Source organism: Chrysochloris asiatica, unplaced genomic scaffold (genome assembly GCF_000296735.1).
Source record: "Chrysochloris asiatica unplaced genomic scaffold, ChrAsi1.0 scaffold00034, whole genome shotgun sequence".
NCBI classification, from domain to species: Eukaryota; Metazoa; Chordata; class Mammalia; order Afrosoricida; family Chrysochloridae; genus Chrysochloris; species Chrysochloris asiatica.
The window spans coordinates 5,162,807-5,180,301 of NW_006408552.1; the positions used below are offsets into that span (position 1 = coordinate 5,162,807).

At 53.3% G+C, this 17,495-nt stretch overlaps 1 protein-coding gene across 1 annotated transcript in view; it reads left to right on the forward strand.

The window, feature by feature from the left end:
• Positions 1 to 2,844: 2,844 nt before the first annotated feature.
• GTF2IRD1 (GTF2I repeat domain containing 1) overlaps positions 2,845 to 17,495 on the forward strand; it is an 87,664-nt gene continuing 73,013 nt past the window's right edge. Inside the window, exons 1-7 of the mRNA XM_006859708.1 lie at positions 2,845 to 2,967; positions 4,990 to 5,131; positions 6,026 to 6,181; positions 8,034 to 8,217; positions 8,742 to 9,052; positions 10,515 to 10,604; positions 13,683 to 13,766. Coding sequence (XP_006859770.1) covers positions 2,845 to 2,967; positions 4,990 to 5,131; positions 6,026 to 6,181; positions 8,034 to 8,217; positions 8,742 to 9,052; positions 10,515 to 10,604; positions 13,683 to 13,766 — 1,090 coding nt within the window. The remainder of the gene's footprint in view (positions 2,968 to 4,989; positions 5,132 to 6,025; positions 6,182 to 8,033; positions 8,218 to 8,741; positions 9,053 to 10,514; positions 10,605 to 13,682; positions 13,767 to 17,495) is intronic.

Sequence of the window (17,495 nt, forward strand, 5' to 3'; positions counted from 1 at the left end):
CCACTCAGAAACCAGGGGTAGCTGGAGGTCCCTCTTCACCAGGGTTCCAGGCTGTGTGTACCCCCTGGTCAGGAGCTAGCCATCCATCACCTGCCTCCCTCTGCTGACAATCTCTTCTGAGTCCTCTGTCCTCTTACCCTCCTGTCTCGATGTGGGACAATGCAGGCCTGCTCTGGCCATATCGGGCACCCTCCCTCCTGGGGATCTTTCTCCAGCTTCTCCTGGGCTCTTGCTTCAGGGTCTCTGTGCTTTCTTCTTTTTAGCCTGTTGATATTATTGGGCAATTGTCTCCCTCCCGCTTCTGTATCTTTTTAGAAGGAGTCCCACTATACAGGCAAGAAACCTCAGGACTTGTGGGATTCTCCCAACGTGCGCCTAGTGGGCTGGGGGCTGACCACAGCTTTGGTTCTTCATCCATACTCTTGCCCCTCTGCCCTACCCACCAGTCCCAGCCCCCACCCCCGCCCCTGCCCCTCTTTCAGGGCCCTGGGCATTTGGGGGCATGGCCTATTTCCTCCCTGCTGCCCAGCCCCGCCCCACCCCACCTCTTCCCTGCTTCCTCCCTAAGTGGATTAGGGCCTTTACAGAGGGAGTCCACAGTGTCTGGGCCCTCAGGGACCAGGGCTGGCTGGCTGGTGCCTTCCTGCTTGGTCCTGATTCAATTTGGGCCTCAGCAGCTGGGAGACCAACAGCCCAGGCCCTTTCTGGGAATGGCTGAAAGGACTGGCCCCTGGGGTTGCTGTGGGTAGGGGAAGAAAGGGGAAGGAAAGGGGGAAGGCAGGGCAAGACTTTCAGTCCCCACTGTACTCCAGACAGGCAGGCCTAATGCCACATGGCAGATCTTTTTTGGATAGGATTCATGCTCACAGATAAGGAGCTCTGATAACGTAGTGGTTATGAATCGGGCTGTGAACCGCAAGATCAGTAGTTCGAAACTACCAGCTGCTCCGCGGGAGAAAGATGAGGCTTTCTTCTCCCGTAAAGATTTACAGCCTCGGAAACCCTGTTCAGGGTCGCTATGGGTTGGAACCGACTCAACGGCACTTAACAAGAACAACATGCTCACAGATAATCTCTGGCTGTTCTTATCTGTACACATGTCCCATCCATGGCCTGCCATACCCGCTGGCGTCCCATAATACTGTGGGTTTCAGAAGTATAAAATTACCACCTGTAGAAGGAATATATTGGAAATACTCAGAAGTCAACTGAAAACACATGTCGGCCAAATGCTGACTGCCTGACTGATGAAAATCACTATTTCTGCAAACATTATAAAGTAGCTGTGATTCTGGACCAAACTGAGATATAAACCTTGGTCCAGTCCCAGTTCCTCTGAGTCAGACCTCTAACCCTGACTCTGGGTAAACGGCGGGCTTTTTCTGGCACCACCTGTGGTGGGACCCCAGAGCCTTGACCCATGCTGCATTCTGGGAACTGTACTGGACCCCGGGAGAGCAGGAGTGACAGATAGATAGGAGTTTTGTATGGGGAACATTGTAGCAAAGCCCCCCCACCCCTCCAGGCTCAGCACCCTTTAAGGCTGTCCAGCCCACTAGGGCTGTGTGCATGGACTTCGGGGTCCTTGTCTAGAAGCGGGCAGAGAGACAACTAGGTTTGTAAATATCTAAAGTGCCCACAGCCTCGCTCCTTGTTGGCTCCCAGTATCGATGGGGTCACGTGCAGAGCCCTGGAACGGCTGGACCCCTTGCCCTCACCACTGCCCTCACCTTTGCTTGTCAGAGGGGGCAGTGGCCTGGCTGTCCCTAAGCAGCCTGTGAGTGGGCCCCTCAGACCTCATTCCCAGGGTCAGGAAGGGGACAGGGCAGCATGGCACCAAGAACTGAGATGAGAGAGGACCATCTTTGTGTCTTGAGGCGGGGGGCTGGGAGCTGCCAGGAGCAGTGGTCTCATGGGTTCTTGGCGAGTCTTGATCTGAGGCCCTGTCAAGGGAGCCGAGGAAGGCAGAAAGCAATCCTGGCCTCCAGGGGCCCATGACACCAGGACGAAGTCCTGCTCAGGGAAGCCCTGATCTGAGGCGAACAGCCCCTGAGGCCAGAGTCCCAGTGGCCCAGAGGCCGGCAGGGTACTGACCTCTCCCTGGGAGCCTACGGCCTAACATGGATCTATGTGGTGGTGTCAGATGTGTGGGGACCCAACCAAAGCACTCCAAGGGTAGCCTCCCTGAGTCAGCAAACAGCAGGTGTCAACGGGCGGGCCAGGAATGGCAGAAGGAACCAAACCAGCAAAGGCTGGGGAGGCAGGAGGGACGTTGGTACGTCTGGGGGACCGCCTCAAGTGTGGGGTGTGATAGAGTTGTGTTGAAATGGAAGTTGAGACCAGGAGGGTCTTAAATGCCAGGCTAAGGAATCAGGAACTATAACCCTGTAGGCAGTAGGAATCACAGAGGGTATGTAAACAGAGGAGGGCCTTGAATGTCAGGCTGAGACAGTAGGGAGCCATGGAGGGTGTTTGAGCAGGAGTGGACTGTGGCCAAAACTATGTGCATGGGAGTGTTGACCATTGGGGCCTGCCAGGTAGATTGGCCACAGTATTAGGCTTGCTCTGGGGTCGCAGACTTGCGGGGAACGGTGCTGTGGGGCTCACCCCTGTATGGACGTGTTTGAGCTGCTGTGTGCTCAAGCCTGTTTAGGTTCTAATTCTGTCGTGACTATGAGGCCCTTGGGTGTAGGGAAGGCCAGCTCTTGATTCATCCCACAGGAGAAGTAGAGGTGGTCTAGTATAGGTGGCCAGGTGTCTTGTGGTGTACAGCCACCAGGTGTGCCCTGCCCTGTGCCATGTGCCCACTGCCTCCCCTCCTTCTCTCCCGCCCTCCAGGTGACCATGGCCTTGCTGGGGAAGCGCTGTGACATGCCTGCTAACGGCTGCGGGTCTGACCGCTGGAACACTGCCATCGCCCGCAAAGACGAGATCATCACCAGCCTTGTGTCTGCCTTAGATTCCATGGTGAGTGACCTCTCTGGCTCTTAGTTTAACCTTCTGCGAAATGAGCTCCAAGTGAAGTGTATATGAATCTTGTCAAGTGCCATCAAGTCATTTCATAGTGATCTTCCCTGTAAATCGTGGGAGCAGAAAGCCTCACCTTTCCCCTGCATATGAATCTAGCCCCAGGAATTAACATTAGTTCCCGGCTCTCTTTCCCTTGCCCTCACATCCTTTCCTCTTGCCATTTAAACTTTGTTCTTGGGGTCAGCCAAGTGTTCCTGGGTGGTGAACTAATAATTCCAGCCTCCTACAGGGTCCTTGGCGTCTGCAGGGGGCATGGGGCTAACGTGAAGTCCATTCTCACAAGTCTTTAGCCAGGTCTGATTCCGGCCTATGGCTTCATTGCAACAAGACAGGCCTGTGGGAGGAAGCATCCTTTAGCTCTGAGAACCACTCCTCTATGGCAACAAATGAACTGATTTCTTTCTTTCTTTTTTTATTATTAGTAACCATTGCACAGTGAACTTCCTGACACCAGCTTTGTCTTTTGTTTTGTTTTGAGATTTTTATTTTTTGCACACCTAATTCGGGTTTCCAAATCGAAGGTACTTAACAACAAGTGCAGGTTTACAGAGCAGATCATCAGTTTTACATTCAACAAATCAGGCACTTTGTTTTCATCTCAATGATTGCAGTTGCTGTTCGATAGCTTCCCTGTGATTTGTTTCCAGTCTACCTTCTTTCCCCACATTTTCTGAATTTTATCCATAGGGAAACGTAACCCTTTTGACCTGGAATGGTTGCTCATTCTACGTTGTGTAATGCCTCACTAGTGTTACCACACTCCTCGTCCCCCACATGCCCCCCTGTTAGTTACTTAGCTGAAAACTGAGCCACAGGAGTGATTTCAGTTCCACACCTGGAGAGGGGGTCCAAGGGGCATGTAGTCTGAGGGTTCTACCGGTTTCTGTCTGACCAGTATGAGACCAGCTTCTATGCAGAGAGAGCGACAGGCTTCTCTCTTCATTTTAAACCAAACTCAATCTATTGCTGTTGAGCCATTTCGGATTCATGGCGACCCCTGTGTTACAGACTAGAACTGCACCATAGGATTTTCTTAGCTATAATCTTTATGGAAACGGATTGCCAGACCTTTCTTCGACAGTGCCCCTGGATGGGTTCTAACTGCCAACTTATAGCTTAGTAGATGAGTACAAAATGTTTGGTCCATCCAAGGACCTCGGTTAATCTTAGGGAGCTCCAAATGAGTACCCCCATAGGAGATCTCCTGTCCCTAGTTCTCTTACCAAGTGCAGATCCAGGTTGGAGCTGTCACTGAAAACAGGGTTATGGCCCAGAGAGGTTAAGGCACCTTCCCTGGGTCACTCAGCAGCAGAACTGATGAATGTCAGACTTGCTGACTCGGATAAAACCTAGCATTTATCAAGCGCTAACTGCACGTTGTGAATTTCGTAGGCAGGCTCTCCTAGTGAGGCAGGTCTGAGGCCTGAGGCTGGTGGTCTAGGCTACAGGGTCCTGACAAGGGGCCATCATCTACAGCTCAGGTTGTGCACACAGGTGCAACTCTCCAGGTGAGAGGTTCTTCCCTCCCACTAGACCTCCCTGACTCCTTGTCCCCACTTACAGATGTAGAAATTGGTATGGCTCGTAGCAGAAATGGTGAGATGGGAGTTGACCACTCGGTCAAGCAGGGCTTTCTGAGAGTCCTGTCCTGGGCTTAGGCCAGAGGAGGAAGCCCCTTGCGTTGGGATCTTTCAGGATGAACAGACTACACAGCCTTGGCCGTCCTCTTCAGAATCTTACTGCCCCCTCCAGCCTTGTTATTGTACCTTTTCCCCACCCATCTGGCCTGTCTCCTTGGAGAACTCACGCTCTCCTCTGGGAATTTCTACCACAGTCCTAGATAGAGCACCAGGAAGTGTTCTCCCTGGGATCTCAGGCAGCCAAAAGCTCACCCAAGGTTGTCCTGGAGTGAGGGGCCTTCACCCAGCTCACCCCTCGCCTGTTCCCCTCCCCACTCAGTGCTCTGCCCTCTCCAAACTGAACGCGGAGGTGGCCTGCGTTGCTGTGCACGATGAGAATGCCTTCGTGGTGGGCACTGAGAAGGGGAGAATGTTCTTGAACGCTCGCAAGGAGCTGCAGTCAGACTTCCTCAGGTTCTGCCGTGAGTAGCGAGTGCTCTGTTCTGGAAGCTTCTGTGGGGTCAGGGCCGCCGGGCACACAGAACACTGGGGAGGCCCAGGGATGAACTGGGCAGGTCGGGAATAGTGTGAACTGATAGAGCCGGCTGGCTGGGCGCCGTGGACCCATCTCTATCTGCTCATGGGAGCAGCCTTCTAAGGGGAGGCCCAGCCAATCTTACAGCCCACACAGCTTTCTAAGCCTCTCCAGGTCACCGGAGGCCTGGTTGCTGGAGGGTGGGTAGCCGGGTGGGCAGTGGCAGGGGTCTGGGGCTCCCAGCATCTCAGGGCGGGCCAGGCTGGGCCTGAGGAAGGAGCACCTAGCTTTTCACAGCCCACAGAGCCGCTATTTATAGTGCCCGTAAGTCGGCTGGTTTATTTCAAGCTTCGCAGATCCCCCAAGGAGAGCAGGCTTCAAGCCGAGAGGGGCTGTGGGCCCTCTCGCCCCCCTCTGATGCAGCTTCTAGCATGTTCCTCAGGGATCCAACCACATTCCCGGCCCCTGTCTCTTCGCAACCCCATAGCCTCCTGGTGGGGCCCCACTGAAACCAGGGGCCGAATTGGTGTGGGCAAAGAACACAGGAAGGGGTAGAGGGAATAGCTAGGCCAACTGTTTCCCATGGGAGCTCACAGAAAGGCCCAGAGAGGGAGGAACTTGCCCACACAGCGAGTTAGAGGTGACTAAGGATAAGACCTGGGCACTGGGGACTCTGAAATGACCAACTCTGGCCCTTAGCAAGGGGGCAGGTGGGCAGAGGTGGCTCACTCACTAACGCCCTTCACTCATTCATTTGCTCAGCATATTGGGAGCCTGGCTGTGGGGCTCAGTGTGGGGCAGGTAGGCGGTACTCACAGTGACCCCACACTGTGTCCCACAGGAGGGCCCCCATGGAAGGACCCAGAGGCAGAGCACCCCAAAAAGGTTCAGCGGGGTGAGGGCTGTGGCCGGAGCATCCCAAGGACCTCCCTGGAGCACGGCTCGGACGTGTATCTTCTGCGGAAGATGGTAGAGGAGGTGTTTGATGTTCTTTATAGTAAGATCCTTCCTCATTCCATTTGGGGCCCCGGGGGGAGGGAGCCCCAAGGACAGCCCAACTGGCGAGACCCCTGTGCCTCACTCAGAGCATGGGGTGTTGTCCGCCCTAGTCCTCCTTCACCCTACATCCCAGGCATGGATATCCCCTCTCACCTCATTTCCAGAACCTTCTGCTGTCCCAAAGCTCCTGCCCCAGTCAAGAACCCTGCTGTCTCTCTTTCCTGGAAATCATCCAAGGTCACTGTGGTCCCCCTATCTCCAGACAGGCTCTCTGCTGCCCTCTCAGCCTTGTGACCTAAGGGCATCTGCCCAGAGCACAGCTCTACCATGAAGAATCTCCCTCCACTGCCTTCAGTGGCTCCCTGCTGCCCTCAGCATGGCGTAGGTGACTCTCTGAGAGGCCTGTCTCTCCTCCCTCCCCTCTCCTTACATCTCCCTATTCAGCCCACCTCAGGAAGCCACTTCATTTGCCCATTTCAGGAAGCCTGCTTGGTGCTGCAGGTGAAGGAAGCACTGGACTGCTAACCTTAAGGTCTGCGGTTCAAACCCACCAGCCACTCTGAGGGAGAAAGTTGAAACTGTCTCCTCCTGTAAAGGTGCACAGCCTCAGAAATCCCCCGAAACAGTTCTACTCTGTTCTGGAGGGCTGCAGTGAGTCGGAATCGACCCAGAGGCAGTGGGTTTGGAGTTTGTTGGTTTGATGTTTGTTCTCTGGTGAACACCTGTACCCTCCCTAAGGCTCAGGTACCCCCACTATGCCCAGGTGTGCTCCTTGGTCTGAGATCATCTGTCCTTTCTGGACAGAGCCTGCTTGTTGAATGGCTGACTGAGGGCCCCCTGGTCAGCGAGTCCTTCCTGGCTTCACCTCAGCGCTGTCAGCCCCAGTGGTCACCTTTACACACCCTGGGTGACCTTGGTCAGCTTCTTCGGTCCCTAGGGTCCCACCTTCCTCACTCCTGACTTGCTTTGCTGTTTTCCTTCTCACGGCTCCTGGTTTTTACAGAGCAAATGTCTGTGAGGACCCTTTTGTTAAGAGGAGATAGCTGAGTCAGGAGAGGGGCTCAGAGGCCCAGAATGGGTGCCCTGTTCACCACGGGATCAGGCTTCAAGCTGAGAGGGGCCGCAGGGCCCTGTCTCCACCCTCCAATGTAGCTTCTAACACTTTCCTCGGGGATCCAGCCACACTCCCGGCCCCTGTCTTTCTGTAGCCCTGTGGCCACCAGTCGAGCCCCACTGGGGATGGGAGAGCTTGGCACACCAACTGGCTGTTTTGCTGCAACATGGCCAGCGGCAGGACTGGTGACCACACCTGCCTACCTGCCCCCGGCCCACCTCAGGCACCATTAGGGCTCCCCTTGTCAGCCACTGACCCCACCTCTCACTGTATCAGCCCACCTGCTTCCTCTCATTCCAGCATCTTCTTCTCTTCTCCGAGCCCCTTCTGATTTCTTCCTCACTTTCTCTCTTCTGCAGCTTTTCATCTTCCCTGTCTCCCTCCCATCCTCACATCTTTCTCATACCGGTTACTTCTTGTACCCACTTTTCTCTCTTACCCCTTCATCCTCGTCACCTACCTCTGAGGAGCTGCCCCAACCAGAGGGGAAGGGCATGGTGGAGAGCAGGGGCATCCCTGCTGGGAGAGTGGACAGTGAGCCTTGTCCACCACCCCTGATTACCCATTCCCCAGCCTGTGGGGGGTTATTCTACTGGGACATTTGCTTTTCTGAGGCATCTGTGGGGTCCTGGCAGTCAGGGGAGTCACTCCACATCAGCCCAGCTCTGGGGGCTCTCGTGGCCCCGCCCCAGCCTGGCTGCTGTCTCACCCCAAGCCCTGTCCACCTGCTCCACAGGTGAGGCCCTGGGCAAGGCCAGTGTGGTGCCGCTGCCCTACGAGCGGCTACTCAAGGAGCCCGGGCTGCTGGTTGTACAGGGGCTGCCCGAGGGCCTGGCCTTCCGGAGGCCGGCCGAGTATGACCCCAAAGCTCTCATGGCCATTCTGGAACACAGCCACCGAATCCGCTTCAAACTCAAGAGGTGAGTGAGGGACCTGTCTCAGGCAGGTCATCAGCTGCTGCCATCAGCTCAGGCAGGTGGAGGGGCTTTAGGAACGCTGATAAAACTCCCAGTCTGATAGTGGAGGTGAGCCAAGTGCCCAGGAGTGGAATGTGGCTGGAGCCTGGTCACTTGCAAAGAGGCTGAGAGAGATGTGACTTGGCAGAAAATCCCACAAAGCCATTGCAGGTGTCAGAAGAGCTGTGTAACAGTGAGATGGTCGGGAGGTCAGTGGGGGCTCGAACCTGAACCTGCCTCTCCAGGGGAGTCCCGGGGGACGATGGTGGACTGAGTCTGGAGGGCTGTGGCAGGTTGGGCGGGCGAGGGACACGGAGCCTGGTCCAACACTGGCCTCGCTCTGTGGTCCTGCGCCCCTACTTGTCACATGGGAACAAGCTCCTGTCCTGCTCTGATGGGACTGGTGTGTTCTGGGAAGGGGAGGGGTGGAGGAAGAGAGGCATCTGGTGGGACAGGTGTGCAAACCTGCCCCTTGTTCCTTTCTGCAGACCCCTTGAAGATGGTGGGCGGGACTCCAAGGCCCTGGTGGAGCTGAATGGAGTCTCTGTGATACCCAAGGGCTCACGGGACTGTGGCCTGCATGGCCCGGCCCCCAAGGTGCCACCCCAGGACCTGACCCCCACCGCCACCTCCTCCTCCATGGCCAGCTTCCTGTACAGCTCCACACTCCCCAACCACGCCATCCGAGAGTTCAAGCAGGAGACACCCACCTGCCCACCGGTACCCAGTGACCTGGGCCTGGGCCGGGCCGGGCCAGAGCCCAAGGTCCCTGGTACCCAGGACTTCCCTGACTGCTGTGGTAATGCTGCCACTGGGACCCTAAGTCTGGGTGTGGGACAGATGCCTGCGTGGGGTACCCTCCATGGGTGGGCGGGAGACTAAGGCCTTCCTGAGTCGGGCTGGAAGGAGGCTTGTGTGGGCAGAGCTAGTGGCTTAGACCCTGCAGGACCCGGGTCCTCAATCCACCATCTTTGCATGACACCCTCTGTCTAGAAGTGCCTGAGGGGCTTCCAGAGGCATCCGATGAGCAGTGACTCACCCTCAGCCTGAGTTAGGGCTCCTGGAGGCATAAAGAGAAGGACAGTTGAGAGCGGGGTCTATGTTGACTGTTTATTTCATGGCTACCAGCCCTGAAGCTAACCTCTGAGTCTTAGTTCCCTCGTTTGTAAAATAGAGATGTGAACAGAACCTACTTCAGAGTTGGTGGTGGTGGTGGTTATGTGCCGTGGAATCAGTTCCAACTCATAGCGACCCTGTACAGGGTTTCCGAGATTGTAAATCTTTACAGGAGCAGAAAGTCTCATCTTTCTCCCACGGAGCAGCTGGTGGTTTCGAACTGCTGACCTTGTTTGTTGTTGTTAAGTACCGTGGAGTTGGTTCCAACTCATAGTGACCCTGCACAGGGTTTCCGAGGCTGCAGATCTTTACGGGAGCAGAAAGCATCATCTTTCTCCCACGGAGCAGCTGGTAGTTTCGAACTGCTGACCTTGTTAGTGACGATTAAATGACAGATCCTCAGCATCTCCCGAGAGGGTGTTAGAAATGTATGTTCTCAGGTCGAGCCCTGCTGAACTGGAGGCTTTGTGGGTGGGGCCCAGCTGTGAGTATTTTAACAAGCGTTCCAAATAGTTCTGATGGGTACTAATGTCTGAGAACCGGAGTCCTAAGTCTAATGCTTGGCACATGTTGTTTTCATAGTGACCCCATATAGGGTTTCTGAGAGATGCTGGTGGGTTTGAATCACTGACTGTGCAATCAACAGTCCAATGCTTTTTGTACAGTGCCGGACCAGGACTATAATCATCTTGTTGCTGCTGTGTGCTGTTAAGTTGGTTCTGACTCATAGTGACCCTGTATAGGGTTTCCAAAAGCAGCTGGTGGGTTTGAACCACCAACTTTGCGGTTAATCCTACAGCACCACACCAGGACTCTGCTTGTCACATACAGCTTGGGCTTAAAGGTTATATTGACTTTTACTGTTACTATTCTCATGAGGAGAGAAAAGGACCCCTCCCCTCCATGAACTTGAGGCCTGAAACAAGTGTTCCATCTGTAAAGGATGGCTCCAACATCCCGCCCTCATTGATCTGGAATAGAAGGTTTCAGAAAGAATGGTTCAGGTCTCCTGTGAAGGAAGCACCTGTCATCCTGACAGAAGAGACTATTATTACCCCAGATCCAGAGCCCGTCCACTAAGGCTGGAGCTGGGGAGCCCCCTTGGGGCCCACCTTGAAGCTGCACCTTTTCTCTCCCTTGTCCAGGACAGAAGCCCCCCGGGACTGGCGGGCCTCTCATTCAGAATGTCCACGCCTCCAAGCGTATCCTCTTCTCCATCGTCCACGATAAGTCGGGTAGGACGGCACCCTTGACAATACCCTGACCAAAGTGGGGGTGGGGTGGAGAAAGGGTGCTGATTGGAATGGAAATACACCCATTGGGTCTTTGTGAGGAATAGGAGGTGTGTTTCTGCTCAGGGTGAAACAGTTATTGACCACTGCGTAACAAGTTGCCAAAGACAGCAAACATTTATTACCTCACAGTTTCCATGGTTCAGGAAGCCAAGAGCGACTTAGCTAGGTGGTTCTACCTCAGGATATCGCCTGAGGTTGTGTTAAAGGTGTCAGTAGGGGCTGTGGTTGTCTGAAGACTTGACTGGAACACATTCAAGTTTCCTCATGTTGTGGGCAGGAGGTCTCAGTTCCTGACTATGTGGGCCTCTCTAGTGCTGCTTGAGTCTCCTCCAAGATGGCCGCTGGTTTCCTCCAGAGTTAGTCATCCAAGATAGAGTAAGGAGGAAGCCATGTGCCTCAAAAGTCGTGGGCACTTCCGCCATATTCTATCCAGCCCACACTCCAAGGGGTAGTGTATTCCAGTTCACCACTTAGAAGAGAGGAGTACCGAAAACAATTATGAACATATGAGGGGGCTTCAAAAATTTGTGGGGTAATGGAATTAAAAGATAATGGAGTTTATCCAGGAACTTTTTGAAGACCCCTTGTACTTTTTAAACTATCACACAGAGAGACTAAGAGCAGGAAAATTTGACTGGGAGTGTCAATTATAGCAAAAAGGAATGAAGACTTAAGACTCTTGTAGACTTAAGAGTCCTAGCATTCTGCCTTATAGAGATTTTGGCCTCACCCCAGTGAGAGGATCTTTAAGAAAACCTAGTCCCCTGGGATCAGAATGGAAACCCTACTGCCCCCAACAAGGATGAGGAGGAGGGGACACAGATATCCAAATGGAACAGCACCATGGGAGGCCAACATGGGCAAGAGATGTGACCTGTGATAAGAGTATTGCTGGGTACTAGCCGGGTGACCTCAGGTAAGACCCTCACCCTTTCTGAGCCTCAGGTTTCCCATCTGCAAATTGGGCATGATAATCTGTTTTAAAGTTGTCTTCAGAGAATAAATAGGATAATAATAATATGAAGATAGGTCACAAAATATCACACGGTTCCAGTTCATACATGCATGGGTTTATTCCAAACAAAACATGTTTAAACATGTCTCTGTCATCAGTGGATGGCTGGGGTAGGCAAGTTCTCTGAGTAATATACTTGCCTGAGTCTCGTTAGGTGGCCTTCAAAAAGGAGACACTTTTTGGGCCATGGTAAAAATTACTTTTGAGGTCAGGGCTAGTATTAAATTTTTAACAAAACTCAAGTAGACATCTTCCCAAATCACTGAAGCTCTGCAGCAAGTTTATAGAATGCCGTCCAACATAAAACCACAATTTTTAGATGGATTAAGCATTTTAAAGAAGGTTGGGAAGACCTCAAAGATGAACCAAGAGAGAGATGACTGCCATCATCAATTAAAAGACTAGAAACAGGTGGAAGAAGAGTAGAATTACAGTCCATGCGATAGCTACTGAACTTGGGATCTCACATGGTTGGGCATTTTCAATTTGAACCATGGTCTCATCGAGTTTCGGTTCAACGAGAGCCACAAATGTTGTGGGAAGATCAGCTGTCTCAAAGAGCTGATCTTCCAATCAGTATTGTAAGTAAGAGGGAAGCTAAGATGAAGTTTTGGAACAAATCGCCACCGGGGATGAGTCTTAGATTTACCAATACAATTGCGAGAACAAAGGTCCTATCAAGGCAATGTTTTTTGAGGGCATCTGCTGACCCAGTTAAATTCAAGGCAGAGAGTTCAGCTCAGAAAGTTATGACTGTTTTTAAGGATCCCAAAGGGATCATCGAGAGATTTTCTGAAGGACATCGGACAATCATGGGGGCTAAGTATGAAGATGTTTCAAGAAAATCAAAAACCGCACAGATGAGGAAAAAGCCAGGGAAATTGTGCTGAGAGTTTTTTTTTCTCCATCATGACAATGCATCTGCTCCTTCTTCAAAGGAAGAGTTCGTTGGGAAACGTCACCCCATTCACCCTACAGTCCTAATCTTTCCCCTTCAGACTTCTTTCTCTTCCCAAAGCTCAAAGAACATTCAAAAGGAATATGATCTGAGTCCCTTAAAGGTGCCCAAACTGCCGTTTTGGTGTGGTATAAAGCTAAGATGGTAGAATTTTGGGGGTAAGGGTTGTTGTTGAGTTGGTTCTGACTTAAAGCGACCTTACATAGGGTTTCCAAGGAGCGGCTGGTGAGCTTGAACCGCCGACCTTGTGGTTCAAATCTACCTTGCAGTCCAGAGCATTAACCCACAGCACCACACCAGGACTCCCGGGGAAGGGTTAGAGAGATGGAAACACCACCTTCAGAAGTATGTCGAAAAACAAATAGCTCCATTTCTTGATATTTTTATTTCACAAAGATTTTTGATTTTTTATAGCTGTAGTTTTTTCACTTACCCTTGTATATAAAGTACTTAGCACAGACAAAACACTTAAGAAATTAAAGTTGTGGCTTTTTATGAATTCTAATGAACCCGAGTATTGCTGTCATTCTTAGTATGAAATTCAGACAGAGGCCTTGTTTTATGGGCAAGAGGAGACCAGCAGGCCTGAGGAACCTGAGCAGAGCCAAGCCTGGCTGTTATCTCAGATGTGAGGGGACAGGGTGAGGCTTTTGAGGTTGCAATTTGGCCTCTCCTTACTCGGGGAGACCACATTGCCTTCCTCTGGCCTGTCTGATGCAGAATGGGCCCAGAAAGGTCAGGCTGAGCCTGCACGGTGCCCGTAGGGGAGGACAGAGGGCGGACCAAGGGATGATCTTGGCAGCATCTTAGGAGAGAGCAGACAGTGCCCAGTTGTACTTTGGACGGCTGTAGAGGGTCAGGGTCTGAGGTGGCAGTGGGTGGGTGGGCTGAGGCTGTCTAGGGACCCTGGAGGAGAAAAGTGGTGGGCCCAGGCCAGTGGAGGTGGCTGTATGGGGCCGTAGCTCTCAGCCAGGAGGGCCCACAGGGAGCAAGCAGCCTGGCTGCCTGCTCTAGCCTCTCACGTGTGCCTCCTGTGTTCTGATAGAGAAGTGGGACGCCTTCATCAAGGAGACTGAGGACATCAACACGCTCCGCGAGTGTGTGCAGATCCTCTTTAACAGCAGATATGGTGAGTAGGCGGCGGCCGCGGCGGGGCCCAGCGCAAGGGGAGCCTCTCATTTCACGGGCGTCGCTCATGTTCCCCAACACGGCAGCGGGAGCCATATGCTGCGCCCGCGTGCATCCACACTCCTGTCACCTGCACCCCTCCCATCCGGGGATGGGGGGGCTGTGTCAATATTTCCTTCCCAGATCCATCAGAGGGAGGGCTGATGGCAAAGTCCTGGTCCTCGCCCACCCGTGGAAGTCTGGACCGTGGGGTAGTTCACCGTCTGGGGACCAGCCAGCGGGCTCAGGAAGTAGACTTGGGGCTTGTGTTAGTCACTTGTCAGTCCCCATGGCCCTGCCCTATGTCCTGCCCGGTGTCTCCACCTTTTCTTGGCAAACGGCTGCTTGACTTGGAGGCTTACCTGGGGCAGCCTGGCCTCATGGACGCCCTCCTCTCCTTTACACACCTTGCTTTGTTGGGCCTGTCTTGTGTTTCTCTGGGCTGACACCTGAACCTTCACCCCCAGGTGATTGGCCGGCATATTGGAGATCTCCACAGTGGGGAACACAGCCACTGGTGGGCTAGAAGGCAAGGACTGGACCAAATGGGGATCCTGGCCTTGCCCACCCCTCACCCTGTTTTTCTGCCCCCTTGGCAGCCCCGCCTGCTCCGCTCATTGGATCACTCAGTCTTTGGGGACTGTCTGTGAGCCCCAGTCACTGTTGGGTGCAGTGACTTTTCGTCACGAGGAGATGGACCACTCTTTGCCCACTTGGAAGGGTGTCCCTATGGATGTGTCTTTCTGCGAGCCATAGGGAAACTCCCTACATAGCTAGAGCTGTCGATGATGTCATATGGTGGAGGACAGCTCAGGGCTCTGGACATCCTTGTCTGTTCCCATTGGAACAAGATTCACCTCAGGCTCTGCAGACAGACTGCTAGGAGAGCCCAGCTTCATCAGACCTTCATCAGACCTCCACACTGACTCCAGTGCCCTCACTCTGAATGCACCGTATCGAATGACTTTAAAGTTCTCACCTCCCCTGTCCTCTGTGCCCACCTACCGGTCCTCTGTGCCCACCTCCCTCCCCATTCTCTGTCCCCACCTCCCAGTCCTCTGTGCCTACCTCCCCTGTCCTCTGTCCCCACCTACCGGTCCTCTGTCCCCACTTCCCAGTCCTCTGTGCCCACCTCCCCTGTCTTTTGTCCCCACCTCCCCTGTCCTCTGTCCTCACCTCCGCCTGTCCCCTGTCCTCACCTCCCTGGTCCTCAGCATCCTCTCTATGAACTAATGGCAAGAGCACCTCACCTCTCTCCTAGCTCTCTTTTCTTCTTCCCTCCGTCCCTCATTTTCTTCCTATCCCCCCTCCTTTTCCCTCACTTTCTGCCTTTCTTTCTCACACATCCTGTGGCTCGTTCACTCATCAGTCATGCGCTCTGAACCCCCGCCGATGTCAGGCACTGTAATGGAGGACCGTGAGACCCCGTCCAGCGGTCTGCTACCCTGGGGACCTCAGAAAGGAGAGGGCAGCTCCAAGGTGGGGAATCGGGGAGGTGTCCTTAGACTAAACAGACTGCCCAAGAAGCAGGGTTAGCTCAGGTGTATTTCTGTTCCTTTATAATCTGTAGTGAATAAATTCACATGGGTCCCACTGCATCAAAGATGTGAAACACATGTGAAATTGTTGACAAGAAGTTGATAATTAAGCACGAGGAGGCTGGTGCTTGCCTAGCTTCCTGGATCCTGAGAGAGCCCTCCTTAGAAGCAGAATCTTTGATGTGGTGACGAAATGTGAACTAGCTCACTACAGAGTAGTAAATACAAGCAGACACGAGCTTACCTTGCTTATTGGGTAATCCGACACTGCCCTTTGATCTGGGCCAGGCCTGAGGAGACCTGGGAAGGTGGGCCTCTCGGGTGAGGGTGGGACAGAGCTAGGCTCTGGAAAACTTAGTAAGACGTCTGGGCTAGCCTGGGCACCTTTGATGTGGCCACCTGGGCTGGCATCTCCGCCCCTTCAGCAGCCCGAGTGTCTCCCCACCCTGGGCAGGTGGGAGCCAGACGGAGACTGGGTGGGGCTGTGGTGAGGGTCCGGCCCAGCAGAGCTGGCACACAGCCTCGGGTGTAGAGCTAGGCAGCTGCCCGCCTTCCAGCCTAGTGCACATACTGGACAGTTCCGAGTACTAGGCGTGTCAGGTGTCAGCACATGGGCCCCTCCAGCCCCAGGTAAAGGAGGAGTTTGGGACTGGCATGGTGAAGAAGATCCTTGGCGTAGGGACAGAGCTTCTTGTGAGCTGCCCCTCAGCTGTCCCAGGAGTGGGGGGATGGGCAGGGGAGGACTGTTCCCATGACCCTGGTATACTCAGCCTGCTGCTGGCTCCCGTCCTCTCAGCCGCCTCCTCTGGGTGATGGGGACCAGCAATGGACTGGGGGAGCAGAGGGAAGAAACAGAAAAGGATGAACTGGGAGGAGGAAGCCTCCCAGAGAGACGTTGCTCATGGGCAGGCAGCTCCCGCCTCCCCTGGCAGTGGATAGGACTGTTCACCTGCTTTCTGCAGTGCCAGGCCCAGCCAACCAGATGGATGTGATGAAGATCGCTTCACACAGGCATGGACCCATCACCCCAAGGCTGGGGGCGGCGGTGATACTGAAGGAAGAAATGGTTTGACAGCTGTTGTGAATTCGAGGGTTTAATTTGACAACGAGCTAAGTGGGACTTCACAGTGGCTGCCAGCGACGCCAACATGGACCTGGGCGACATCAACAGAGAAACCTTGTTCGTGGCGCCCGAGGGAGAGCCCAGGGAAGGATGAGCACCCAGCCCTTAGCATACTGTTTGGTGCTCAGTAAGCATTCAGTGAATGCATGGATGAACACGTGGAGCTGGGCTGGCAGTGAATGGCTGTCAGATGACCAAGACCAAACCCAATGATCCTCTGCAGAGCAGAACGAAACACTGCCCGGTGCTGCGCCCCCCTCACAGTCACTGCAATGTGTGAGCCCATTGCTGCTGCCACTGGGTCAGTCCATCTTGTTAGGGGTCTTCCTCTTTCTTGCTGACCCTCTACTTCACCAAGCATGATGTCCTTCTCCATTGACTGGTACCTCCTGACAACATGCCCGAAGTATTGAGACAAAGTCCCACTCTCCTCGATGCTATGGAACATTCTGGCTGAACTTCTTCCTAGATGGATTTGTTTATTCTTGGGCTAGTGCTGGATATATTCATCATTCTTCACCAATAAGCACCATAATTTCAAGAAATCAATTTTTCTCCTAGCTTCCATAGTTCACTTTATAGCTTTCACATGCATATGAGATGATTGAAAGGACCAAGGCTTGGGTCAGGCTTACCTTAATCTTCAAAGTGACATCTTTGCTTTGTGAAACTTTGAAAAGATCTTATGTTGGACGGAAGGTCACATGAGTGGGAGCCACTTGATGGCCTGGAAGAAAAGAGGGCGGGACTAATTCGTGGTCCAGTTGCTTCCAACTGCTTCGTGTTGCTACTGATGAGTACAAGGCATGTCACACCTTCCCTGGAGGACAGGGTACACATACCTGAGTGACCGAGGAGTTCCTTGTATTTCTGTGTGCTTGTCCTGGCCAGAATTGTCCCAAGAGTTGCTTAGAACCTGGGTGTTTCCTTCAGCCATTCATTCATTAGGAGAACATTTATGGAGTGCCTAGGAGCTCTAGTAGCATAGTGGTTACGAGTTGGGCTGCTAACCTTAAGGTCAGCAGTTTGA